The sequence below is a fragment of the Rattus norvegicus genome, chromosome 20, assembly GCF_021556685.1.
Source record: "Rattus norvegicus strain SHRSP/BbbUtx chromosome 20, alternate assembly SHRSP_T2T, whole genome shotgun sequence".
Taxonomy (NCBI): Eukaryota; Metazoa; Chordata; class Mammalia; order Rodentia; family Muridae; genus Rattus; species Rattus norvegicus.
In genome coordinates, this window is record NC_141553.1 from 41583266 (window position 1) to 41610799 (window position 27534).

The 27534-nt window shown below is 37.9% G+C and overlaps 1 protein-coding gene across 1 annotated transcript in view; it reads left to right on the plus strand.

The window, feature by feature from the left end:
• The window catches only part of Frk (fyn-related Src family tyrosine kinase), a 105263-nt gene that overhangs the window by 41868 nt on the left and 35861 nt on the right, over nucleotides 1-27534 (plus strand). Inside the window, 1 exon segment of the mRNA NM_024368.2 lies at nucleotides 2139-2260. Within this exon segment, the coding sequence (NP_077344.1) occupies nucleotides 2139-2260 (122 nt within the window).

The window sequence follows — 27534 nt, forward strand, 5'->3', positions numbered from 1 at the left end:
ATCCTTAATCATTGGATTTACACAAATGGCTGGCTTGTATGTATCTCGCACAGAAGATGCACATCATTCATGGGCAATTATCGCAAATACAAATGCAATATATGCACATAAAACTTATATAATGGAGTATTTATACATGAGAATAAAATATAGGAGACATCATCATTTTTAATAATGTAACTTGCTAGATAAATTGATGCATGATCAATGAGTTTCCTTTGAGTTAGGAAAATGCACAAAGCCGAGCAGTATATTTCATTTCTGTTGCTTCTTTGCTGGAAATAGCTGGTGACTTTTTTTTTTACCATTTCCGGAACTGCTTGGCAATTTTACCTATTTGTTTTTAATAAGCTTGTACATATTTTTAAAAATATGTACAGTTTTGAAAATGTGCTTAAGTTTTATATAAATGATATCGCAGTGTCGTGAATTGTTATTAGACTCTTTTTTGCACCCTTATGATTTCTTTGTTGTTTATTCCTTGTGATGGATATTTAGGCTCTGTCTTTTGTTTCAGCTTGGTTTTTTCTTTCTTTTCTTTTTATGGAGCTGAGGATGAACCCAGGCCTCACAATGTGTCAAGCAAACATTGTATCACTGAACTACATGCCCTGCACTTGCCTTCCATGTGCCAGTGATAAAATTCTTCAGCAAATTTTCTGGTTGCATATCGTTGAGCTTGTAACACAATTAGGACATGAATCTGAGCAGCACAAAATACCCAGAACTGCCAGCTGATGCTGGATTGGCCTCTGAGTGGGCCATATCAAATTATATTGCTACCACACTGCACAGATGTTCAGTATCTTCTCCAACGCCTAACAATAGGAGGATTGAAGTTGTTCAGTCGTAAAGTACGTGTCTATGTTTCATTGTAGTTTTATAAATAATACCTAGTTATGGATAGGCATTGGCTATGCTGTTTATTTTTATTAGTTTCTCGAGCTTTCTATTTCTGTGAGTTGCCCACTTATACTCTTTGCCAGTTTTCCTGTTTTACTTTTTATAGCTTATTGACTCCACCATACAATCTGAATATCAGTCATATTTGGGTTATGTACTCTGCAAATATTTTCAAAGGTTTGTGTCTTGTGTTTTAATTTAATCTTATAGTACATTTTTGGAACTAAAACTTAAGGTGTGTTGTATGTAATAAATGTTCAAAATATTATCAGATTTTCTTCACTAGTGTTGCTTATCTTTTCTGTAGATTTTTTTGTTGTTATTTTTCTGGGTCAGTATCCTCAGAAAAATTTAAAATTCAACCTTTTCTATTAGAGCTCCTTGTGAAATTATTGTATATTCTGAAGGCAGCATATATGTATCATTTTGTTTAACTTTTAATGGTACCAATGTCATTCACTGAATTATTCATCCTTAGCACTAATTTGCTTGTTTGGGTTTGAATTTCAACAATTGTGTTTAGATTATACTGACTGTGTGAGTTTGAAGATCTCTGTAATTCTTGATTTGACCATATTCATAAGCTTGTGTGTTTAGTATTTGACTTATATGTGAGTGTGTGCGTGTGTGTGTGTGCGTGTGTCTGTGTGTGTGTGTGTGTGTGAGAGAGAGAGAGAAAGAGAGAGAGAGAGAGAGAGAGAGAGAGAGAGAGAAAGAGAGAGAGAGAACACAGAGAACTTATTGTTAGGCAGAAGTCCTTTTTTCACTGATCAAAGTTTTGATTATGTTAATAAATTTCCCATAAGCATAAGAAATAATTCTATATTGTCATGGGATTTGGCAGTGATGGAAATAGGAAAAAATATTAAGGAATGGTGAAAATCATTTTAATCGATCCCACTTTAAATGTGGTGGAATGTTTTATGGTAGTGGTGATGTTAACGTGAGGTGTCCATGCTTATACAAGCACAAGATCTCAGAGGGAATTAATAGTGAGGAAGGGTATGGAGCAGGCATTAACCAGATTTCTGCTTTAAATTTTTATTAGTAATCCTGGGGTAGATTCCCAACATTCTGAAAAATCCTCTCAATACCAAAATGCCACCCTTTATGTGTGTGATGAATTCACTGAAGAATATCAAATGTTTATGATGTTGGAGTGTTCTCTCTTGTTCTTTATAAAATGAACTCTGATTGGCTAATTGAGGTTCATGTCTCTCTCTCTCTTTTTTTAGGTGGTTTTTCGGAGCAATCAAAAGAGCAGATGCAGAAAAGCAACTTCTGTATTCAGAAAACCAGACGGGCGCCTTTCTAATCAGAGAGAGTGAGAGCCAGAAGGGTGACTTCTCCCTCTCAGGTATGGGAATTATCCCTTGTGATTTGAAAGTTTGAGGTCATGAATTTACTCTGTGTATCTGAATATGCTAATGTCAAATTTTCCTGATTTATTTTAGTCACAATTTCACCAAAACTAAACCTACCGAACCTCAGGAATAACATCAAAATTAGACAAACCCTCTCACCCCCATGGCTAGACATTTCTAGAAACACTTCCCAATATGTGAACTGTAGATACGAAATGAAAGCCCAGGCATTGTGGGATTGTGTTTCACATTACCTAAGTATCCTTTTGAAGAAATGATTACAAAGAAGCAAATATTGCGCTATTACAAAGACTGATTCGTAAAAATGCTGTGTCCGTTCTCACCCCTTTTCCCCTTCTTCTTTCCCTTGCCTTTATCTGATAAATAGAAAAAAATAGAAATGCTGAAGGAAAATGTAGTTACTAAACCTACCAGGTGCATAATGCTGTCATATACAGTTTAAGACAAAACACATAACTGCACTGCCCTAGGAAAACAGCATAGGGGACTTGAGAAGCGCCTTCAGAACTATAGACATGCATGACTGTTGACATGTGCTCCAATACATTTGCAACAATGCAGAGTATCCTTGTTTAGAGTTGCCACACCAACCCACCTCTAAGTGTGGGACTTTCTCGCTCTGACCTTGTTTAGATCTTTATATGTCTAGTACATGTCTTTTTCTTTTTCATTATCATCTTTTTAAGCATGTATTATATTTCTCTGGGTACATTAAATGTTTTTGGAGTGGGGAACAAATGCTTTCATATCTGTTTAATGTTAATCCCAATGTTGTGTGACTCAAGATGTCCTCTTGGCACACTAGAAGTTGTGATTTCTTTCACAAGGTACACTGAACCCACCTTTTAGGAATTCGGACAGGAACCATGGACTGGTTATGCACAATTGATACCCTTATCTTTCCACAAACCTGTGGTGCCAAAGATGGGAGGATTCAAAGTCAGTGAATCAGATACAGGTTTTGCGTTGGCTCTGATGATTCTGTCACTGAATTAATATGACATTCTAGAATCAGATGAGACCCAACTTGATGTTGCTCAACTCTATGGAAAAGAGGATGAAAGTGATGTTTTGATTTTTATTCTTGAGATGTATCTAAATGCAATCATCCCTGATTTTCGAGATGCTGCTGAAACACTAGTAAGAATGTTATATAATATTGACATTGGTCACTCATAATAGACACCCTAAAAGGTAAATCCTTTTATCTTTTACCTGTGTAAATCCAAGTGATGGAAGTCAATATTTCATTCAATAGCTTTCGTTCTGGTTATGAAACTAATCTGTAGAAACAGAGTAAGTTTTAAAAGAACAAAGTCTACAATGCTACTAGTTTTTAATGCTGCAAAGCTCTTCCTATTGGCTCCCTTCTATGACTGACATATATTTATTTATGTATACATACTTATGCTTGCACATTCTGTGCACAGGAAATAAAACAGAGATTATCTTATAATCAGTGAACTATATACCTATGTATGCCTATATTTAACACAAGCATATATATATATATATACACACACACATACATACATATATAAACATTTAGACACCCATAATTACAAGTGTGTGATATGTCAGCCTTATTTTCTCTTACCTCTTACTTGCACTATCCTGTGAATATTTCTACATGCTCTTTAGAACTTATTCTATACTACCATTTTAGAAGCCACAGAACTTTCCATTTGTATGAGGGGAACTATATTATTTGACTTATTTTGTGCTTTATTCATTGTTATTTTCAATTATTTTGCTATTGTAAAGAATGATGCACTGCAAATCTCTGCAGATAAATATTTAATATTTCCATGAGACCATTTTCATGGGAGGAAAATCAAATCTTTTTAAAATCTAGATACTTAATAAAAAGAGCTATAAGAATATTTCTTGTTTAAATGAATCTATATTTGTTTATTTGTGTTTCTTGGTTATCTATATATCCAATTTGGTTGTAGATGTTTATGAAAAGCTAGATTAAATGCTTCCAATTAGCATAAGATATAGAGAAATATTTCCACAGGGAATACAAACTGGAAATAGAGTCTCATGACTCATACATATCTTTGAATAATGCTGAGGCTATAGTGACTATTCAAAACATTCTCTACAAGGAGTATTATGGGACAAAACAGCTTTACTGGCTTAGAAGAGAATTACAAGGATATTGGCTGCTGTGAGCTGTGAATCCTCCAGAGTTTGCTTATGGACTTAAGAAGTGCTGTAGAACTGCTTTTGGGGACCGGCAAATCATTATAGATTCTTTTTCAACGAAGTGAGACAATTTAGAGTCTTACAAATTATCTGATTGCTGTGTATTCACAGGGGATAAAGTAAGTGCATCTGATTATATTTTGCTGAAAGGAAAATTCTCTTATTAGTGAGAAGGAAGGCTACGCATTGAAAAAAAATGGAAGGAAAAAGGGCTTCAATAGATCTACATACAATAAACAAACAAACACTCCAATTGCTGATGGTTGATTATCACTAAGGAGCATCAGATGCATCAGTCATGGATTTATTTCTTAGTGCTGTTGTCTTTCTAATCAGTCAGAATTGATGGGCTTCAATTTTGCTGACTTCTATACCATTAAAGGAAGGCAAACAATATACCCTTTCTATTGCCATCTTTCTCGCATAACTTTTCTTTACAAGTATTGTGTTTATTCCTTGGGCAGCAAAGGCTTGCTTGCAGCTGTCACAGAAGAGCTTCATGAGGGAGAATGATTTATTGAGGCTGGGACAGCCCTAGGAAGCAGCAGCCCAAGGTTGGGGTGGGTGCTAATTGGGTTGTTGTGATCTATGCATGGTTGTCGGATCTTGTGAGGTCTGAGGAGATCAGAAACGAGACTTAGGGCCATGACACCTCTCATAAAGGCGAGACACTAATTAGCTATGAATTACAGCAGTGCTTTTGGATATTACATATTATATGTGGTAGCCAGAGAATCTGTCTTCATTAGACACATGACAGGTAGTTTTAGTGGCTCTATTGTTATTTGTCATTGCTGGTGAATTGTTTTCCTGATGAAAAATATAGAATTCTGGCTGCACATCAACTGGTTTGACTATTTCTCCACATCAGTCAACTACTTTAAAAGGAAATTATTGTTGCTTTTACCATTAATATTAATTTGATGTTTGGTGTCTGATAATGCATTTGTAGTCTTGTTTGATCTGCTCATTAAGGAATGTGTGCTTTGGGGACTAACACTGAGCTGCAGACGAGTTTTTCAAAAAAGATTCTGCACTGTGCATTGTAGTCTTGCTTTTGGCATCTGTGTCTAAGAACCTGCAGGGTAGTAGGCTGGCTATCAGAGTCACTGCTTTTGAAATCCTTTCGAGAGAAGACAGTAATAGATTTGAAGCAGTAAGACAAACAAGGGAACCAAAAGCTGATGTCATTTATTTTTATTTTTCTGCTGTAATATTTATGTTATTTATTCACACTTTTTCCTTTTTCTTTGAATGGGCACCGTGACAGTGCACACAAGGTTGTGTGTGTGTGGGGGGGCACACAACAGAGCTCAGCATGAAATAATCCTGGAATTGAGTCTACAGGACGATTGATTGTAGTAGAGTTGTCTTATGAGAAAAGAGGGTGCAGAGGCTGAGTTACCCAGAGAATGTCAGGCAAAGCAGAGGCTGCCCTTGTATGTTTTGTGTCAGTATTTATCATAAGGTTCCAGGACTATTCCTGGCAGATGCCAGAGCTGTGCTTTTAGAGAGGTAGGACAGGTATACAGTACAGGTGTGTGTGTGTGTGTGTGTGTGTGTGTGTGTGTGTGTGTGTGTGTGTGTAAATAGAACATTAATGATCAGTGTCATGTATCTGTGCTGAGGACTTTTGGACCTTACTCTATAAAGAGAGATTTCAGAGAGAAGATGCTTGACTGGTCTGGGTAACAGTGTGTTAGATTTTAATTCATTACTGTGACCAACGTGCATGACAAGAAGCAATTCAAGCAAGGAAAAGATTATTTTGCTCTATTGTTTAAAGGGGGTAATCATTATGATGGGGCAGGCAGATTGTGAGGTGGTTGGTTTGATTGTGTCTGCAACAGATAGAGATGACTGCTGCCACTCTGTTCTCCCGTTCTCCTGTGCCCCCCTTTCATCTACTATCTTGTCTGGCACCTCAGCCTTTGAGGCAGTACTGCCTCCATTTTCAGGGTGTGTCTTTAATATGTAGTTAAATATCCATGGCAAAGATACCACAGACATACTTAGAAGTGTGTCTTTTTGATGGATTCTGAATCCACCCAAGTTGTCAATGAAAATTAACCATCATAGGTAATTTGATGAGAAGTGTGAGTGAAATGTGTATCAATAGCGGACTGGGGAAAAGAGGTGTTGGATGTACCCTAGATTTGGTGAACTGTAGTGTCCTAAAAACAAACTTCCCATGTTTGTACACCCTTTCTTTTTGGTAGAGGGAGTGTAGGAGAGGACCTAAAACTAGGAATTAAAATATACTTCAGTGTCAAGCATTCTGACTTACTGTCAACTATTTCTAGGATTGTTTAAGTTCCAGCCCCTTCCATTACTATTAAACATCAATTCTTTTTTTTTTTTCTAACAAGCAGCAACAATGGGGAATTCCATAGGAAGCTGAGGGGATTCCGTGTTGATGCTGGGTTTCTCCCAGAGGGCTCTTTATGATGTAATCTAGAAAGAACTCTTAAGCAGTCCCACTTTGTCTCCACAAATAGTAAAATGAATCATGATAACTGAGAAAACTAGAGAGAAGGAAACAGGTCTGCCTGAAGATGAACTGACAGGAATTTGTAGTTGATCAGATATGAATTAAAAAGAGTTAAGATGGCAAATGTCAGATCTCTCTGGCGAGCCAAGAAAATTCTGTAGGATTATTACTTGTCTTCTCTCTCTGCGTGGAGTGTTTGTAGATCCTTAGTGTTTTCTTCAGAGAATTGAGTAAAAATGCACAAAATGCAGACTAGCAAAGGATCTATCCAGAAAAGAAGAGAGAGTACAAAATAGATGTTTCTAGAAGGAGCTGTAGGTCCTGAGCAAGCATGCAGTTCAAAAGAGTTTGGTCACTCTCCTCCCCCCAAAACCCTGCCTGTTGTATGTCTGGAAAGAGGAATTGGTTTCTAGGGGCACAGTGTTGGTAGTCTGTATTGTGATTGGCAGGCTTGGGTTATGTAAGCTGTTGTTCATCAACTTATGTTTTCCTACAAAATATCTGACTTTAGAATAGGCGTGCTCATGTATGCCAAGGCCTGCATGGGGTTAACATGGCAAGTCAGGGATATTTTTCCCTCAAAGTTTCCTTAGAAGACCCCGCTTGCCTTAGTGTGCATACACGTCAAACACATTCAGATATGCTGCAGAACTGTGATGAAAGGAGAGGTACTACAGGTTACAGGCAGCTGTAGATTAGAGTGAGTGGTTTCTTTGAAGAGGGATGTGTGTGCAGCTTAAGGCAGGTGTGGGCCCCAAGTTTCTAAGTAATTTGTTGTGAAAGGGCTGTAAGCAGCAAAGTGCTGGGTTGCCAAGCCGTAATAACCAGGCTTCTGTTTCAGGAAGGCTTATTTGTAGGGAGAAAGTGTAGAACAAAAGGAAGAGATGTTCAAGGTCATAGGAAAAATTTAGGGAAGCCTTGGTAGTAGCCATTATCTCTTTTCAAATTTTTTTTATTTATAATTTATTTCATGTACAGTGGTATTTTTTCCTGAATGTATGTTTGTGCACTAATTGTGTGCCGATGCCCAAGAGGGTTAGAAGAGGGCATTGGAGTTACAAACAGCTGAAGAGTTTTCTTCTGTGTGTTGAGAACTGACTTTGGGTCTTCAGGAAGAGTCTCCAGTGCTCTTAACCATTGAGCTATCCCTCTAGCTCACATTCTCTCTCTCTCTCTCTCTCTCTCTCTCTCTCTCTCTCTCTCTCTGATTTGTTTCTTTAAAAAGCTATGTCATTTTAACTGAGCAAAGAATACTTACGTTCTCAAAACCAGAAGTGGTTCAGATTTTTTTTTTAAATCAATTGTGAGCAATACACTTTCTATGATAAAGGGTTGGTTTACTGATCATATAGATTCCATAGATTATTTAAGAGTTCCATAATAGTTATTTATGGTTGTTATGATTCATTTTTGTGAGAGTATAGGATGTACTTCTCTAGGGACTCAGCTCTTTTTAATACACACACACATGCATAATTTTTAGAACCAAAGAGTTTTATCCTTTAAAATATTTGATTACCATTGTTAGAACTATCACATAAACGGCAAAACTCCCTTTGTGAGAAGAGTATCACTTCACATATATTCATCAAGAATAATGTCCTCATGTGGAAGTGACCAGAATGGTATGATGTTACTACCTGAATACTAACTATAATAAAGGATTTATCTGAGTGATGTTATAGAATTCTACTATAGTCTATATTTACAAATGCCTCATGAATTAATTTTAAGGATGACTTAAAGAGAATGAGGAGAACACAAGTTCCCTTAGGAAGGATGTATATTCTTCATGTTGACCTTGGGTATATGGTTCACGTTAACCTTGTGTGTATCCTTCACATTGACCTTGTGTGTATACTTTACACTGACTTAGTGTGTATCCTTCTCATTGACCTTGAGTGCATCCTACATGGTGAATTTACACACACAAAGCTTTATTATTTTTGAGCAGTTCTTTCACTATGTGTAAGCACTTTCCCCAGAGGACTGCAAAGTCCTTGGGTAGAAGAAACTTTCCTGTTCCTTCCGTTTAATGCATTTCTGTCTTCCATGTTTTCCTACGAGTTTGCAAAAATGCTAGACACTCAAGTCCTCTGTTCTGTATGCTGTAGTCCTTAGGAACAAAGAGAATCAAGGTCACTGACACCTCCTTAAACCAGTAAGCCTGGTCTTGCAATAACAGAGTTAATCCTCTTGTCTTCAACGTTTTATATTATTTTAGAAACACTGTTTCATACCCTAACAGGTTAGCATTTTTTCCCCAAGTAATCTGGCTGTGGTAGAGGAAACAAAGTAGAAGATGTCACACTTTAGTGTGACTCCTGCCTCACATACCAAGTCCAGAGTCCTGACTCAGACCTGAGTCACACACCATGCTCAGCCACCACTGTTACTCTCAAACTTTCCAGAGATGCTAAGTCATTCAGATCTCACTCTTGCCCTGTGGCAAAAGGCTCTGTGTTTCCTTAGCAGTCCTTTGAGTTATCCATTCTTCATTGAAAATTAATGTGGACCTCGTGGCCATTAGAGTTTGTCATTAATTCTGTTACTATGAACCATGAAAGTAAATACAATTGTATATCTAGAGCATGAGCCAGTATTAAACGTGCGGAAAAAAGTTGCTCCTTGAATTTATTATGTAATGAAACTTGTATGGATTCGGGGAACGTTTGATATTGGTTAAAGATGTTTGCTTTATAAAAAGTGCACACGCGGCAGAAAGAAAATTGTCTGTTAATAACTCCACTATCTCATATAGAATGTATTAAATTTTAAACATGTTGGTGCCATCTTAGAAAACGCCTTTTAATTAAAGTCATAATTTAGTTGTGTTCAACTTAATTGCAAATATCATTGACTGTAATAGCGAGTGACTTTTCCATGAGTTATGGTACATACTGCCTTTTCTTAATGTTGCTACTAAGAAGTTGTGTTTCAAATGTTTTAAATACTCTATAAAGTTAAATTAACATTTTATTATGCAGTCCTTGGATTGGTGCTTGTGCACATATATGCAGATACACAGACAGAAGACCTTTCTCTTCCCAGGGGTGCTGACTGTTGGAGGAAGCTCTTACTGAAACTCATGGCTAATGTTTTTAGATGCCACAGTATTCTTTACAGGACTTTTTCTTTTCCCCTTTTCTTCTTCTCTGTTGAAGCCATAAGGTCTTTTGGTTTTGACTCCTCTGTCATATTTATTTAAAATATTCTCTATGTTATCAATTTGAGCTACTTGAAAGAAAGCCCATGAAGTAAGCCACATTGTTGTTCTCTGAATGGAAGGAACTCTACAAGAATCAATGTCAGTTAAAGAGAAATTGATGTCATATGGAGGTCAGTGAATTTGATGTCTTTGTAATTCATGATATAACGAACTTTTAGTTCTGCCAAATTAAAGTGATCTTTTAGTCCATTTTGTGTCACAATGCCTTCATAGGTTGAGAGAAGCTAACTGTTTCTGAAGGCAGTCTTTCCTTACATTCTGTCCATCACTTCAGGAACACATGAAGAGTGATAGGCTCTTAACAGCCCTGAAAACAATGGGCACTCATAGTGATTTGTTAGAATCACTATATTAGATAGATTTCAACATTTCCCCTTTTTATAAGAATGTAGATGTAATATAGATATGTAATGGCTAGAATGTTGATATGTGAGTGGCTGGAGATGGAGGCTGGTCAGGAGGATAGTGGAAGGATTCTTTGACCTGTGCTCTGTATGTGCCCTTGCCTTGGAGAGGAAAGATTTTGTATTGCAAAGGCAGCTACTGCTACTTGCTATGTGGCAGCAACTTCATGAGCCTGGAATTGTCTATATGTCATTTCCTTACTTCCTATATCTGAAGGGAATGGCAGCTTTTATCCCAGCAAACGTTGCTCCAGTTGAAGCCAGATAGGTGATAATAGTGTAGTACCCACTGGTCTGTGAAGCTGAGCTTCAGGAGAAGAACCAATTAGAACAGCAGTTTTACACTAGCTGACTTCCAGGCAGCTAGGGTGAGGGTCTTAAGCCCACATGCACGGTGACACACCCACTCTATCAAGGCCTCACCTAATAGTGCCACTCCCTAAGCCAAGGACATACAAACCATCACACCATCACAGTTGGTTGGTTTGAAGTTTAAAAGCACAAAACATTTATTTCTCAGTATTCTTGTGGTTAGGAGATCTGATCTATGGTGCTGGGGATATTTAGTGTAAAGGAAGGGGTCTTTTCCTAGTGTACAGATGACCATCTCATCTGTCAGAGAGAAGGTGCTGGGTTCTTCTTTGGGACTGCACACTCTTGAGTCCCTGTACTTATTCCCAAAGGCTTCGTTTATAATCCATCCTTTAGGTACTTGCAGCCTCAATGTATGAATTTTTGTTTTAGAACAAGCAAACCTTCAGGTCATATCTGTTGCGAAGAACTGAATTGTTTCTTTGTAAATTTTTCATTAGTTTAAGACTTTCATGTAATGTGTTTTGATCCTATATACCCTGCCACCAGCTCCTCCTATTGTTAGCGATCAAGCTAGTGAAGAAGAAGACCCACCCACCTAGCAAAGCAAGGGTTGCTAGGCATTTAAGGAGTGTGATTAGAGCCTGGGTGCTTATGCTCTGCTGCATATACCCATGTGAGAACTGCCCACTCATCCAATGGAGAGAGAATGAGAAACTGGTGTCTATGTTTTTCCTGCCGAATTTCAGATAATTTTACTTACAGTTGCCTGAGATTCTGGCTACTTACACAATTTTCCAACTAATGTTCTAAAACATGATTAGCCAACACTCTTATATTAACCACAGATTAGCATTTATGTATATTTAAATTACTGTATAGTAATTTGCTCTGTACTGGATAGACAAATCCAAATCTTATTAAAATTATCTGAGAATACCAAACCTGATAGTCCCAAACTATACTCTACATATTTGTTTTTGTGTTCAGGGATAAGTGTAGTAGTCCTTACCCTTCATTAAGGAGACTTGCCTTTGCAATAGATGGAGACCATTACAGAAAAACCACAATTAATCAAAATGCACAGTTGTGTAGCCCAGTCCCAATAGAGGCACCCACAAAACAATTCCAGTGTTCAAGGCACAGGAACGTTTGAAAAGAGGGGGTAGAAAGATTGTAAGAGCCAGAGGGTCAGGGAGTTTGATGTGACATTGTGTCTCCTAGTAATAGCAGAAGCTACGCCCATAAAGCCTCACCATCGTGACTTTCTAAATATGAAGCTGAACAATATATATTATCAAGATGAATGGGGGAAGATCACAAAGCCTCAAACTTTCACAAAGAAATATGTGTATATGTATATTACAACTATTAATGAAAAAAGAGGTCATTAACTTGAAAGTGAGCAAAGAGGAGTATATAGGAATGTTTTGACAGAGGAAAGAGAACAAAGAAATGATATTAATAATCAATAATCAATCTTGCCATTTTCGCTTTACATGGCCTCACTTAAAGCAATAAATCTCTGACTTGAATTTTCTTTTTCTTTTCTTTTTTTATTACCTATAAATTAGTATATACAACATATGGTTTAATTCTGTCAGTTTTGTTCTTATTTTTTTTAATTGTAATTTTATGTGTGTTTCTGTTTTGCCAGCATGTATGTCTCTGGGAGCTGTCACGTTCCCTGAAACTGGAGTTGCAGACAGTTGTAAGCTGCCATGTGGGTGCTGGGAATTGAACCCAGGTCCCCTGGAAGAGCAGTCAGTGCTCTGAACTGCTGAGTCATCTCACCAGTACCGTTTTCATCCTTCCTGTTCCTCATCTTATACTTTTCTAGCAAATCTCCTCCTTGCTCTGTATCTCTTCGCTTTGATGCCTCCTTTTCTTTATCTCTTCCCACCTCAGTATCCCTCTTTTTATTTCACAGCCTGTGATCATACCCCACACAATGCACATGAATATGGACATTTTAAATTTGGATTTGCCTGTGAACAAGAACAGGTGATTACTCTGTTTCCCAGTCTGACACACATTGCTAAATAGAATACTTCAGAGATCCATCCAAATTTCATTTTTTCTTTAGCTAAATAAGATTCTCTTGTCCTATATTTCATTTTCATTATCCATGCATCTGTTTAGATACATGTAGTCTAGTTCTACTTCTTTGCTACCATGAAAAATACAGCAATCGACATTGATGTGTGGGTATCCCCATGGTAAAGCTGAGTCTTGAGTCTATGTCCTAGAGTGGGATAGCTGTGTTGTAGAGTCGTTATACGTCTCATTTTCTGACAGACCTCCATACTTATTCCCATAGTATCTGTACTATGTTACACTCCCAGCAACAGCAAATAAGGATTTCCTTTCCTTTCCTTTCCTTTCCTTTTCTTTTCTTTTCTTTTCTCTTCTTTTCTTTTCTTTTCTTTTCTTTTCTTTCTTTTCTTTTCTTTTTTCTTTCTGAATACTCCTCAGCATTTGTTTTTTATTTATTTATTTTTTTTTTTTTTTTATTAACTTGAGTATTTCTTATATACATTTCAAGTGTTATTCCCTTTCCCGGTTTCCGGGCAAAATCCCCCTCCCCCCTCCCCTTCCTTATGGGTGTTCCCCTCCCAACCCTCCCCCCATTGCCGCCCTCCCCCCATAGTCTAGTTCACTGGGGGTTCAGTCTTAGCAGGACCCAGGGCTTCCCCTTCCACTGGTGCTCTTACTAGGATATTCATTGCTACCTATGGGGTCAGAGTCCAGGGTCAGTCCATATATAGTCTTTAGGTAGTGGCTTAGTCCCTGGAAGCTCTGGTTGCTTGACATTGTTGTACTTTTGGGGTCTCGAACCCCTTCAAGCTCTTCCAGTTCTTTCTCTGATTCCTTCAACGGGGGACCTATTCTCAGCTCAGTGGTTTGCTGCTGGCATTCGCCTCTGTATTTGCTGTATTCTGGCTGTGTCTCTCAGGAGCGATCTACATCCGGCTCCTTTCGGTCTGCACTTCTTTGCTTCATCCATCTTGTCCAATTGGGTGGCTGTATATGTATGGGCCACCTGTGGGGCAGGCTCTGAATGGGTGTTCCTTCAGTCTCTGTTTTAATCTTTGCCTCTCCCTTCCCAGCCAAGGGTATTCTTTTTCCTCATTTAAAGAAGGAGTGAAGCATTCACATTTTGATCATCCGTCTTGAGTTTCGTTTGTTCTAGGGATCTAGGGTAGTTCAAGCATTTGGGCTAGTAGCCACTTATCAATGAGTGCATACCATGTATGTCTTTCTGTGATTGGGTTAGCTCACTCAGGATGATATTTTCCAGTGCCAACCATTTGCCTACGAATTTCATAGACTCGTTGTTTTTGATAGCTGAGTAATATTCCATTGTGTAGATGTACCACATTTTCTGTATCCATTCCTCTGTTGAAGGGCATCTCGGTTCTTTCCATTTTCTGGCTATTATAAATAAGGCTGCGATGAACATAGTGGAGCACGTGTCTCTTTTATATGTTGAGGCATCTTTTGGGTATATGCCCAAGAGAGGTATAGCTGGATCCTCAGGCAGTTCAATGTCCAATTTTCTGAGGAACCTCCAGACTGATTTCCAGAATGGTTTTACCAGTCTGCAATCCCACCAACAATGGAGGAGTGTTCCTCTTTCTCCACATCCTCGCCAGCATCTGCTGTCACCTGAGTTTTTGATCTTAGCCATTCTCACTGGTGTGAGGTGAAATCTCAGGGTTGTTTTGATTTGCATTTCCCTTATGACTAAAGATGTTGAACATTTCTTTAGGTGTTTCTCAGCCATTCGGCATTCCTCAGCTGTGAATTCTTTGTTTAGCTCTGAACCCCATTTTTTAATAGGGTTATTTGTTTCCCTGCGGTCTAACTTCTTGAGTTCTTTGTATATTTTGGATATAAGGCCTCTATCTGTTGTAGGATTGGTAAAGATCTTTTCCCAATCTGTTGGTTGCCGTTTTGTCCTAACCACCGTGTCCTTTGCCTTACAGAAGCTTTGCAGTTTTATGAGATCCCATTTGTCGATTCTTGATCTTAGAGCATAAGCCATTGGTGTTTTGTTCAGGAAATTTTTTCCAGTGCCCATGTGTTCCAGATGCTTCCCTAGTTTTTCTTCTATTAGTTTGAGTGTGTCTGGTTTGATGTGGAGGTCCTTGATCCACTTGGACTTAAGCTTTGTACAGGGTGATAAGCATGGATCGATCTGCATTCTTCTACATGTTGCCCTCCAGTTGAACCAGCACCATTTGCTGAAAATGCTATCTTTTTTCCATTGGATGGTTTTGGCTCCTTTGTCAAAAATCAAGTGACCATAGGTGTGTGGGTTCATTTCTGGGTCTTCAATTCTATTCCATTGGTCTATCTGTCTGTCTCTGTACCAATACCATGCAGTTTTTATCACTATTGCTCTGTAATACTGCTTGAGTTCAGGGATAGTGATTCCCCCTGAAGTCCTTTTATTGTTGAGGATAGCTTTAGCTATCCTGGGTTTTTTGTTATTCCAGATGAATTTGCAAATTGTTCTGTCTAACTCTTTGAAGAATTGGATTGGTATTTTGATGGGGATTGCATTGAATCTGTAGATTGCTTTTGGTAAAATGGCCATTTTTACTATATTAATCCTGCCAATCCATGAGCATGGGAGATCTTTCCATCTTCTGAGGTCTTCTTCAATTTCTTTCCTCAGTGTCTTGAAGTTCTTATTGTACAGATCTTTTACTTGCTTGGTTAAAGTCACACCGAGGTACTTTATATTATTTGGGTCTATTATGAAGGGTGTCGTTTCCCTAATTTCTTTCTCGGCTTGTTTCTCTTTTGTATAGAGGAAGGCAACTGATTTATTTGAGTTAATTTTATACCCAGCCACTTTGCTGAAGTTGTTTATCAGCTTTAGTAGTTCTCTGGTGGAACTTTTGGGATCACTTAAATATACTATCATGTCATCTGCAAATAGTGATATTTTGACTTCTTCTTTTCCGATCTGTATCCCCTTGATCTCCTTTTGTTGTCTGATTGCTCTGGCTAGAACTTCAAGAACTATATTGAATAAGTAGGGAGAGAGTGGGCAGCCTTGTCTAGTCCCTGATTTTAGTGGGATTGCTTCGAGTTTCTCTCCATTTAGTTTAATGTTAGCAACTGGTTTGCTGTATATGGCGTTTACTATGTTTAGGTATGGGCCTTGAATTCCTATTCTTTCCAGGACTTTTATCATGAAGGGGTGTTGAATTTTGTCAAATGCTTTCTCAGCATCTAATGAAATGATCATGTGGTTTTGTTCTTTCAGTTTGTTTATATGATGGATCACGTTGATGGTTTTCCGTATATTAAACCATCCCTGCATGCCTGGGATGAAGCCTACTTGATCATGGTGGATGATTGTTTTGATGTGCTCTTGAATTCGGTTTGCCAGAATTTTATTGAGTACTTTTGCGTCGATATTCATAAGGGAAATTGGTCTGAAGTTCTCTTTCTTTGTTGTGTCTTTGTGTGGTTTAGGTATAAGAGTAATTATGGCTTCGTAGAAGGAATTCGGTAGGGCTCCATCTGTTTCAATTTTGTGGAATAGTTTGGATAATATTGGTATGAGGTCTTCTATGAAGGTTTGATAGAATTCTGCACTAAACCCGTCTGGACCTGGGCTCTTTTTGGTTGGAAGACCTTTAATGACTGCTTCTATTTCCTTAGGAGTTATGGGGTTGTTTAACTGGTTTATCTGTTCCTGATTTAACTTCGATACCTGGTATCTGTCTAGGAAATTGTCCATTTCCTGAAGATTTTCAAATTTTGTTGAATATAGGTTTTTATAGTAAGATCTGATGATTTTTTGAATTTCCTCTGAATCTGTAGTTATGTCTCCCTTTTCATTTCTAATTTTGTTAATTTGGACGCACTCTCGTGTCCTCTCGTTAGTCTGGCTAAGGGTTTATCTATCTTGTTGATTTTCTCAAAGAACCAACTTTTGGTTCTGTTGATTCTTTCTATGGTCCTTTTTGTTTCTACTTGGTTGATTTCAGCTCTGAGTTTGATTATTTCCTGCCTTCTACTCCTCCTGGGTGTATTTGCTTCTTTTTGTTCTAGAGCTTTTAGGTGTGCTGTCAAGCTGCTGACATATGCTCTTTCCTGTTTCTTTCTGCAGGCACTCAGCGCTATGAGTTTTCCTCTTAGCACAGCTTTCATTGTGTCCCATAAGTTTGGGTATGTTGTATCTTCATTTTCATTAAATTCTAAAAAGTTTTTAATTTCTTTCTTTATTTCTTCCTTGACCAGGTTATCATTGATTAGAGCATTGTTCAATTTCCATGTATATGTGGGCATTCTTCCCTTATTGTTATTGAAGACCAGTTTTAGGCCGTGGTGGTCCGATAGCATGCATGGGATTATCTCTATCTTTCTGTACCTGTTGAGGCCCGTTTTTTGACCAATTATATGGTCAATTTTGGAGAAAGTACCATGAGGAGCTGAGAAGAAGGTATATCCTTTTGCTTTAGGATAGAATGTTCTATAAATATCCGTTAAGTCCATTTGGCTCATGACTTCTCTTAGTCTGTCGACATCACTGTTTAATTTCTGTTTCCATGATCTGTCCATTGATGAGAGTGGGGTGTTGAAGTCTCCCACTATTATTGTGTGAGGTGCAATGTGTGTTTTGAGCTTTAGTAAGGTTTCTTTTACGTATGTAGGTGCCCTTGTATTTGGGGCATAGATATTTAGGATTGAGAGTTCATCTTGGTTGATTTTTCCTTTGATGAATATGAAGTGTCCTTCCTTATCTTTTTTGATGACTTTTAGTTGGAAATTGATTTTATTTGATATTAGAATGGCTACTCCAGCTTGCTTCTTCTGATCATTTGCTTGGAAAGTTGTTTTCCAGCCTTTCACTCTGAGGTAGTGTCTGTCTTTGTCTCTGAGGTGTGTTTCCTGTAGGCAGCAGAATGCAGGGTCCTCATTGCGTATCCAGTTTGTTAATCTATGTCTTTTTATTGGGGAGTTGAGGCCATTGATATTGAGAGATATTAAGGAATAGTGATTATTGCTTCCCTTTATATTCATATTTGGATGTGAGGTTATGTTTGTGTGCTTTCATTCTCTTTGTTTTGTTGCCAAGACGATTAGTTTCTTGCTTCTTCTAGGGTATAGCTTGCCTCCTTATGTTGGGCTTTACCATTTATTATCCTTTGTAGTGCTGGATTTGTAGAAAGATATTGTGTAAATTTGGTTTTGTCATGGAATATCTTGGTTTCTCCATCAATGTTAATTGAGAGTTTTGCTGGTTACAGTAACCTGGGCTGGCATTTGTGTTCTCTTAGGGTCTGTATGACATCAGTCCAGGATCTTCTGGCCTTCATAGTTTCTGGCGAGAAGTCTGGTGTGATTCTGATAGGTCTGCCTTTATATGTTACTTGACCTTTTTCCCTTACTGCTTTTAATATTCTTTCTTTATTTTGTGCGTTTGGTGTTTTGACAATTATGTGACGGGAGGTGTTTCTTTTCTGGTCCAATCTATTTGGAGTTCTGTAGGCTTCTTGTATGTCTATGGGTATCTCTTTTTTTAGGTTAGGGAAGTTTTCTTCTATGATTTTGTTGAAGATATTTACTGGTCCTTTGAGCTGGGAGTCTTCACTCTCTTCTATACCTATTATCCTTAGGTTTGATCTTCTCATTGAGTCCTGGATTTCCTGTATGTTTTGGACCAGTAGCTTTTTCCGCTTTACATTATCTTTGACAGTTGAGTCAATGATTTCTATGGAATCTTCTGCTCCTGAGATTCTCTCTTCCATCTCTTGAATTCTGTTGGTGAGGCTTGTATCTACAGCTCCTTGTCTCTTCTTTTGGTTTTCTATATCCAGGGTTGTTTCCATGTGTTCTTTCTTGATTGCTTCTATTTCCATTTTTAATTCCTTCAACTGTTTGATTGTGTTTTCCTGGAATTCTTTCAGGGATTTTTGCGATTCCTCTCTGTAGGCTTTTACTTGTTTATTAATGTTTTCCTGTGCTTCCCTAAGTGTGTTCATGTCTTTCTTGAAGTCCTCCAGCATCATGATCAAATATGATTTTGTAACTAGATCTTGCTTTTCTGGTGTGTTTGGATATTCCATGTTTGTTTTGGTGGGAGAATTGGGCTCCGATGATGGCATGTAGTCTTGGTTTCTGTTGCTTGGGTTCCTGCGCTTGCCTCTCGCCATCAGATTATCTCTAGTGTTACTTTGTTCTGCTATTTCTGACAGTGGCTAGACTGTCCTATAAGCCTGTGTGTCAGGAGTGCTGTAGACCTGTTTTCCTCTCTTTCAGTCAGTTATGGGGACAGAGTGTTCTGCTTTCGGGCGTGTAGTTTTTCCTCTCTACAGGTCTTCAGCTGTTCCTGTGGGCCTGTGTCTTGAGTTCACCAGGCAGCTTTCTTGCAGCAGAAAATTTGGTCTTACCTGTGGTCCTGAGGCTCAAGTTCGCTCATGGGGTGCTGCCCACGGGCTCTCTGCAGCGGCAGCAACCAGGAAGACCTCAGCATTTGTTATTATCTCTTTTCTGGGTTGTAGCCATTCTGACCAGCTTAAGATAGAATCTCACAGTAGTTTTGGTTTGCATTTCTCCGATGGACAAGAACATTGCGCATATTAAACAGTACTTATAATTCTAGTGTAGTCTTTGATACGACCTTAAATCCTCCTGTGCTTCCTGTGAGAGTTATACCATCTACTGCAATTAGATTTCCTAGCCTTGTCTTCATAATGTTTGTTTTTCCTTTCTTTGAACAAAATATATAGGACTTGGCAGGTGGATCTCTGTGAGTTTGAGGCCAGCCTGGTATTCATAGGGAGTTCCAGGATTCTGTAGATAGACCCTGTCCTAAAAGAAAAAAAAAAGAAAAGAAACAAAGCAAAAACAAATAAACAAACAAAACCCCAAGACCCAAACCAAAAACAAAGTTATTTTTCTGTTCAAATAATATTCATTCTTAATAACTTCTTTACTTTTGAAACATATATCATGTGCCTTAACTGAGAGTGGGGAAATACTTTCTGCAGTCCACTTTTGAATTTTCAAATAAGAAGATATAAATCTGTATGTTGTTTATCCATTATCACCAACACATCTGAATAAATAACAAAGACATTGCATTGTGCATATTATAAATGTGGCAGGGATAAATTCTGTATGGCCTATATGTGTAAATAGGGACAACCAATTGAAGCCAACAGTTTTCTTAGTTTGGAGGCTTGCATCACAGTGTAAGCTCAATGATCTCATACTGGAGAAAAAAAGATGGAGGATCAAAAGTTTTGAGCTGTAGAAGGCAGAAAGGCAAAGGGAAGGAAGAAGAAGTCAAGCTGAGCTGACAGCCACCGGCATCTAGTTACTCTTGTACTCTGTATGGAGTCTATGAGAACGCTTCCTTAAAAAGAAAGAAAGAATTACAAAGAAAATCCCCAAACTATGCAAGCTTCCTCAACCACCTCAGAAATTTGACCACTGGCCAGCTTTTAACTACATCCTCCCTCTTGTGGTATATCAGGAAATAACATGCTATGAAGCAAGAAAACAGAAGTATTTTATTGTCTTTTATTTTTACTTCTCACCTGAAATGCTATCTTTAATTTTAGAAGGAGAGAGAAGATCAACATATACAGCTGTAAGATGATATAAAGTATATCAAAGTAATATCAAAATTACAAAATTGTTAAACATGATGTTTAACTTAATTAATTTTTCATTTAGTTTTCATAAATGTATACGCTGCCTTCATCTCCATCAGTCTCTCCCATTCCCCACTTTTCCTTTGGGTCACTTCCATTAGTCCCTTACTACTTTCTTCTTCTTTGTGCATGTGTGACCCAGCAAATTTAGTGTTATTTTCTTCCACTGTGTAGCTATTGAAAAGTTGCTGTTACTCCAGTACATAAACTGCCACCCAACCTCATGCATGTTTTCTTTTCATTAAGTAATTTATTTGTATTTTCAGTCTTCAGGACTCAGTGGTTTATAGGGAGGTTAACATCTGATTTTATTGGAAAAGCATTTCTAAAAATGTGTGCTGTGAATGAAAACACCTGGTTGGCAACAATGCTATTTTTATTTATTTTAAAAGACTGACAGAGGTTTAAATTTTCTTATGGTGTCTGGTTTCTATCCAGTGATTGCCATGCAAAATGTGTTCATTATATAAAAAGCAAACTAAATAAATATAATCTAACTTAATAATATGGTAGTTCTAATTTTAAACTGCGTGTTTAAAGTGATACATGCATAGTAGATAACTTATAGCTATTTATTAATATCCCATCAATCAGGAAGAAATGTCTAATACATTTAAAAACATGTTTTGCGTTCATTTATCAGAAACTTTGGCACAGGAACTAGACTCTTAGAAATCCTTTTGCTGCCTTAAAAGCCCATTCCTAACAGAGGCTAAATTTACTTTCCTGACTGTTCACAAAAAAAAAAAAAAAAAAAAAAAAAACCTAGAAAACCAAAAACAAAACAAAAAAACCCAAACAAACAAACAAACAAACAAAAAACCAAAACAAAAAGAAATTGATGAAAACTGAAACATGGAAAAGGCAAAGATATAAGAAAAAAAACAAATAAGCAAAAATTACACTTCCATTTTTACGTAACTATCTGAGAGGCGTTTTCTGCATCTCCACTGTAAGCCTGCTCCTTAGATGATTCTAGCTTTAAAGAATGTGTGTCTCATTCATCAGGTATGTGTTTAGTGTCTTTTATGTCCCTGTAAGTCATCAGAGGGTTGAGCTGTAACAGAAAACAAGACAGTCCTGACTCATGAACCTATACCCCAGTTGGCAATAGAGGTGAGATGCAAACGGAATAGAAGAGAGGCGTTCATGTAGGAAGGGCACCTATTAATGAGCTACTCTGGCCTTTAGCTAAGTAAGAAAATCACCAAAGTCAAGGAAGGTAGTTTTCTCTACATAATAGAGAGTTAGAGTAGAAATAGAGGCTGCTCCTTTACATTGGGGTTTTGGAAGACATTGGAAAGCAGAACTGTGGGATCCAATCCTCTTGGTTGGAAGATCTGATCATGGTGACGTCTGCTGCATCCTCCCATCAGCAGTGTCGCCTTTCCCAGTAGTTAGCTACAAGGTAGTTAGGCCACCACAGACAGATATTGAGTATTTTATGTCTTGACACAGTTAGCTCTGGGAAGTGCACTTAGTTACAAATTCACATGTGAAGAAACCCAGAAATGGAGAGCTGGAAGTAGCTTGTCTAAGGTCACACAGCAGAAAGAAAAGAAACTGAGGGTTATATATAAGCAGGCAGCTGGCTTCAGAGCTTTCTATGATGCTTATTCCACCTTGAAATAAAATAAAAGATGAAAAGTGGAGTCAGATTTAATGTTAGGTAGGGATTCCATCTGTCATTCTTTAAATATAAACATAGCAGCAAGCCTGTTTTATCAATGTTTCTCTTCTAGCCCTCTCCACCTTCTGGAATGGCCTTGAGGAGAAGCGATTTGACTGTTTGCTCAAGGGGCAGCTCAAGTGGTGTCAGCTCCCTGTGGTTTTGGAAACACTATAGTGGCTAATATGCATTGAAAAAATGCTCAAATTTAAGTGTCATTATAATGGTCACAACGGTCTTGCAGAGAATCTTCGGCTCTGCTTTAAAGAGGAGGAAATGGAACTTAGAGGACATGAATAAAGTGCTTCCCAAGCTTTTAGAGAAGGTAGTTTCTACCCCAACCCTATGGATACCAAGCCCAGGCTCTTCCTTACCCTATGCTACCTCACAAGGGAAAGAAAGGAAGAATTCCCTACCATCGCTAAGTAGTGTTCCATTCATAAATCCTCATGAATGAGTCTACCAAAGTTTTCTTAACCACAATATAAGAAATGTTCCCAATGAAGATCTCTAGATCACCTCTGAGTCAGAGTCAGCACACTAAAATAACTTTCTTCAAAACATAGACTAAAAGCATTTACTGGTCCTCAGCACATTCACAGTAGGGTTGGGTGTTGACCATGTGATTTGGAGTCTGACTCAACAGTCTATATGTTAGCCAATTAGAATTTGTCTGAGATGACAATGAAATAGGTAATAAGATCTTTCCACTGGGACTGAAGGGAATAAAGAATAATAAAAAATAAGAAGTCACTTGAGTCTTTTCCAGATTCATCATTTCTTCACCTGTCTCTTCCTCAGGTATACTGAGAATTCATTTGTTTACACACTGTGTCAAATGTATAAGGTAACTTAAACTCCATCAATTCTCAGCTTAATTTGATTGACTTTTAAATGTTGTTTAGATATCTTGGGGAGTTTGTTATATTAGACAAATGCTGTAACTGAAAAAAAATCACTGAAAAAAGTATAACTGAAGTTTAGAGCGATGGCTTAAGTTCCCAGGTGTTGTATACTTCCCTGTAATTTTGGTCCTTGTGAATCTGGGCCAGAAGCATCCTTCCAAGAACTCTGGTTGGTCTAAAAAGATGCAAGGCTTAAGACATCAACCCATCTTAACCTATCTGGACTTCAATTTCACCTCTGGCACATAATTCCTGAGTGCCCTTGAGCAACTCATTAAAGATAATTTAGCTTCATTTTTCCACATCAGGGCGGGTTCATTGAAATCATGTATATAAAGCTCCTAGCACCAAATTTGATATATAATAAAAGCCCAATAAACAGTAATTATGACAGTGACAAGATAGTTTTGTGCTTGTTACTAGACTTATAAAGCAATGAAGTTATGATCTTCACAATTAAATGGCTGAGTGTTAAAGGACTGGTACAATGATAACACTGGAATGTATAACCTCTAGGACCTGGAGGTTGGTATACAGTGGGAGACTCAGGGTCAAGGGAGACACTCTGTTTAATTCAGCTAGTAGAAAGCTTAAGGAAGGAAGGGATTCTGGGCCTAGCCTTGAAAAATTAGTTAATATATAATATATAAATAAAAGGCATTCTCATTGTAGCTAATAGTTTATGCAAATAAACAGGGGTATGAAACCCAATATTAACTTCTGGAATTATAAGTAAACAAACCATGAAGAGAGAGTACAGAGCATAATACTCTTAGGGAGTCTGAACTTCAGACAGTGGGGGAAGTGTTTGAGCATTATCAAGGAGAGCAAAACAGTTAATATTTCCATTTTGGAAAGACAACCATGTTGTTGATGGACGATAGACAACAAGACTGGGGACAACTTGCATTTGACTTTACTGAGAGAACCAGGGACAAAGCACTGATAAGCTCTCAGCAAGATAGTGACAATGGGAAACATGGATGGAGGGAACATAGTGCCCACTGAGTTAAAAAGTCAGGAAGAGACAAGAATCAAAGACGATTCCTTGTCTCTAGCTTTAGCATTGATCCCTAGATCTCTAGCTTGAATGTCTTGGTTTTTTTTTTGTTTTTTGTTTTTTGTTTTTTGTTTTTTGTTTTTTTTTTTTTTTGATGGTCATGTGGAATTCCAGCTAAGAGGAAATTTTGGAGAATGAGAAATATGAATACATTTTTTGTTGGTATAAGTTCCGTCTCAGGGTTTTACTGCTGTGATAAGACACCATGACCAAGGCAACTCTTATAAAGAACATTTCATTGAGACTGGCTTACAGGTTCAGAGGTTCAGTCCATTATCATCAAGGCAGGAATATGGCAACATCTAGGCAGGCATGGTGCAGGAATAGCTGAGAATTTCTAAATTTTCATTTGAAGGTTGCTAGCAGAATACAAACTTCCAGGCAGCTAGGATGAGGGTATTAAAGCCCACACCCACAGTGCCGTGCCTACTCTAACAGGGCCACATTGTCTAATAGTGCCACTCCCTGGGCTGAGTATATACAAACCATCACAGGGTCACATAGAATGAATTTCAAAAGGATGTTTTCACAGAAATATATAAAGTAGTTTGACCATGTTCCTATCTAGACTGCCACCCTTCTGCTTTGTTCTTTCCCCAATGCAGCCAATCACATTCGTTCCTCTAGATACCTTAATTTCTGCTTTCATGCCATGTATACATGTGTGGTTTTATGTATTTATGTAAAATATGGAGTGAACAATGAGAAAGACATATGACATCTGTCTCTTTAAGTCTGACTTCATTCATTTAACATTGACGATCTATAGTTTGCTCTGTTTTCCTAAATCCAGCACAACTTTCTTCTCTTAAGCTTAATAAAATTCTCTTACAGACACTACATTTTCTTTACTACCCTTATCTCTTTTGTCAGACACAGTTGATTGTTTAATTTAAGTAGAACTGTAGTAAACAGTCTATGTGCAAGATTCTTTGAAATATGTTGACTTACTGACCTTAGGGTAAATTACTCAGGAATGATATTTTGGGTCAGATCTTAATTCCATCTGCATACCCTCTCCCCACAGTGACTGGCTGAGTCTACATTACTCCTAGCATTGCATGTGCCCCTTTACCTCTATGTTGACTAGCATTTGCTCTTACTTGTTTTCTGAATAATAGCCATTCTGAGTGGGTAAAATGGAATCTTAATGTAGTTTTTGTTTATATTTTTCTGGTGGCTGATAAATATTCTTTTTAGTGTTTGTTGGGCATTTGTCATTCATCTTTTGAGAACTATTTATTCATTTCACTTGTTCATTTAATGGCTGGGTTATGTGCTTTTTGGTACACATACACATACACACACACACACACACAAACACAATATTAATTCTGTCAGATGTGCAGTTGACTGGGATTTTTTCCATTCTGTAGGCTATCTCTTTAGTTGATTTTTTAAATTAAATATTTACCTGTTATATTTGAAGTCACTGAAGAGAAAGAGAAGATGAATGAGGGCAGCTTTTCTGGAGCTCAAGATGTTAAATAAAGAGGAGAACCTAAAGATTGCAAAAATGTTCCCCAGGGGGCTGAGCAGGTACCCTTCCTTTTCCTCTAAGGAATATCAGTGGTAGAAATTAAATTTACCACCATCTCATTTTTTTTGATTTTTAATTAATTAATTACTTAATTAAAATTTTCTTTTTTATTGAATATTTTTATTTACATTTCAGATGTTATCCCCTTTTCCCCACCCAACCACTCATCCCTTCCCACCTCCGAGCCCTGACATTACCCCAAAACGGGGGTTGAAGGGGAGTCCAGCCTTGGCAGGACCAAGGGCTTCTCCTACCTCTGGTGCCCAACAAGGCCATCCTCTATTACATATGCAGCTGGAGCCATGGATCTGTCCATGTGTACTCTTTGGATGACTGTTACGTCTCTGGGAGCTCTGGTTGATTGGTATTATTGTTCTTATGGGGTTGCAAACCTCTTTAGCTCCTTCAATCCTTTCTCTAACTCCTCCAATGAGGACCGCATACTCAGTTTAATGGTTGGCTGCAAGCATTCACCTCTGTATTTGTCATGCTCTGACATCCTCTCAGAAGACAGCTATATCAATCAGGTTCCTGCCATCATGCACTTTTTGGCATCAGCAATATTGTATGGGTTGTTGGCTGTATGTATATGGGCAGGATCCTCAGGTGGGGTAGGCTCTGAATGGCCATTCCTTCAATCTCTACTCCAAAGTTGCTTCCATATCTCCTCCTACAAATATTTTTGTTCTGCTTTTAAAGACAGAAGCATCTGCATTTTGATCATTCTTTATGGTTTGTGGATTGTATCTTGGGTAATCTGAGCTTTTGGGCTAATATCCACTTATCAGTGAATGCATAGTGTTTTTTTTTTTATGATTGGGTTACCTCATTCAGTGATATTTTCTAGTTCCATCCATTTGTCTATGAATTTCATGAGGTTTTTGATAGCTGAGTAGTACTCCATTGTGCAGATGTACCACATTTTCTATATCCATTCTTCTGTTGAAGGACATCTAGGTTGTTCCCAGCATCTGGCTATTATAAATAGGGCTGCTATGAACATAGTGAAGCATGTGTCTTTGTTATATATTGGAATATTTTTTGGGTATATACCTAGGAGTGGAGGGCTAATATCCAATATATACAAAGAACTCAAGAAGTTAGACTCCAGAGAATCAAATAACCCTATTAAAATGGGGTACAGAGCTAAACAAAGAATTCTCACCTGATGAATATAGAATGGCTGAGAAGTACCTAAAGAAATGTTTAACATCCTTAGTCATCAGGAAAATGCAAACCAAAGCAACCCTGAGATTCCACCCACACCAGTCGAAGGGTTAAGATAAAAAAACTCAGGAGACAACAGATGCTAGGGAGGAAGTAGAGAAAGAGGAATACTCCTTTGTTGGTGGTGAGATTGCAAGTGGGTACAACCACTCTGGAAACCAGTCTGGAGGTTCCTCAGAAAACTGAGCATAGTACTATCTGAGGACCCAGCTACACCATCTCATTCTTAAGCAAGACTCATAGCTGGAAAGTTAATTGTTTTGGGCTTGGAGTAGCCATATAAGACAGCAACATTTAAATCCTTACCCATTCTCAATAGGATAAAATGGTGTGGATTAATACTGTGGATGTCAGTCTCACTGTCTGGTTTTTAACCAAACCATTAATATTTACCTATCCTGGATATTGAAGCAAGGAATTTGCTGTCTGCGTGAATTACATTTCTGTCTTTGTCGTAAAACACTGGAGAAAGTTCAACTTAAAAGAAGTCAGTTTTAGTTTTGTCTTATGGT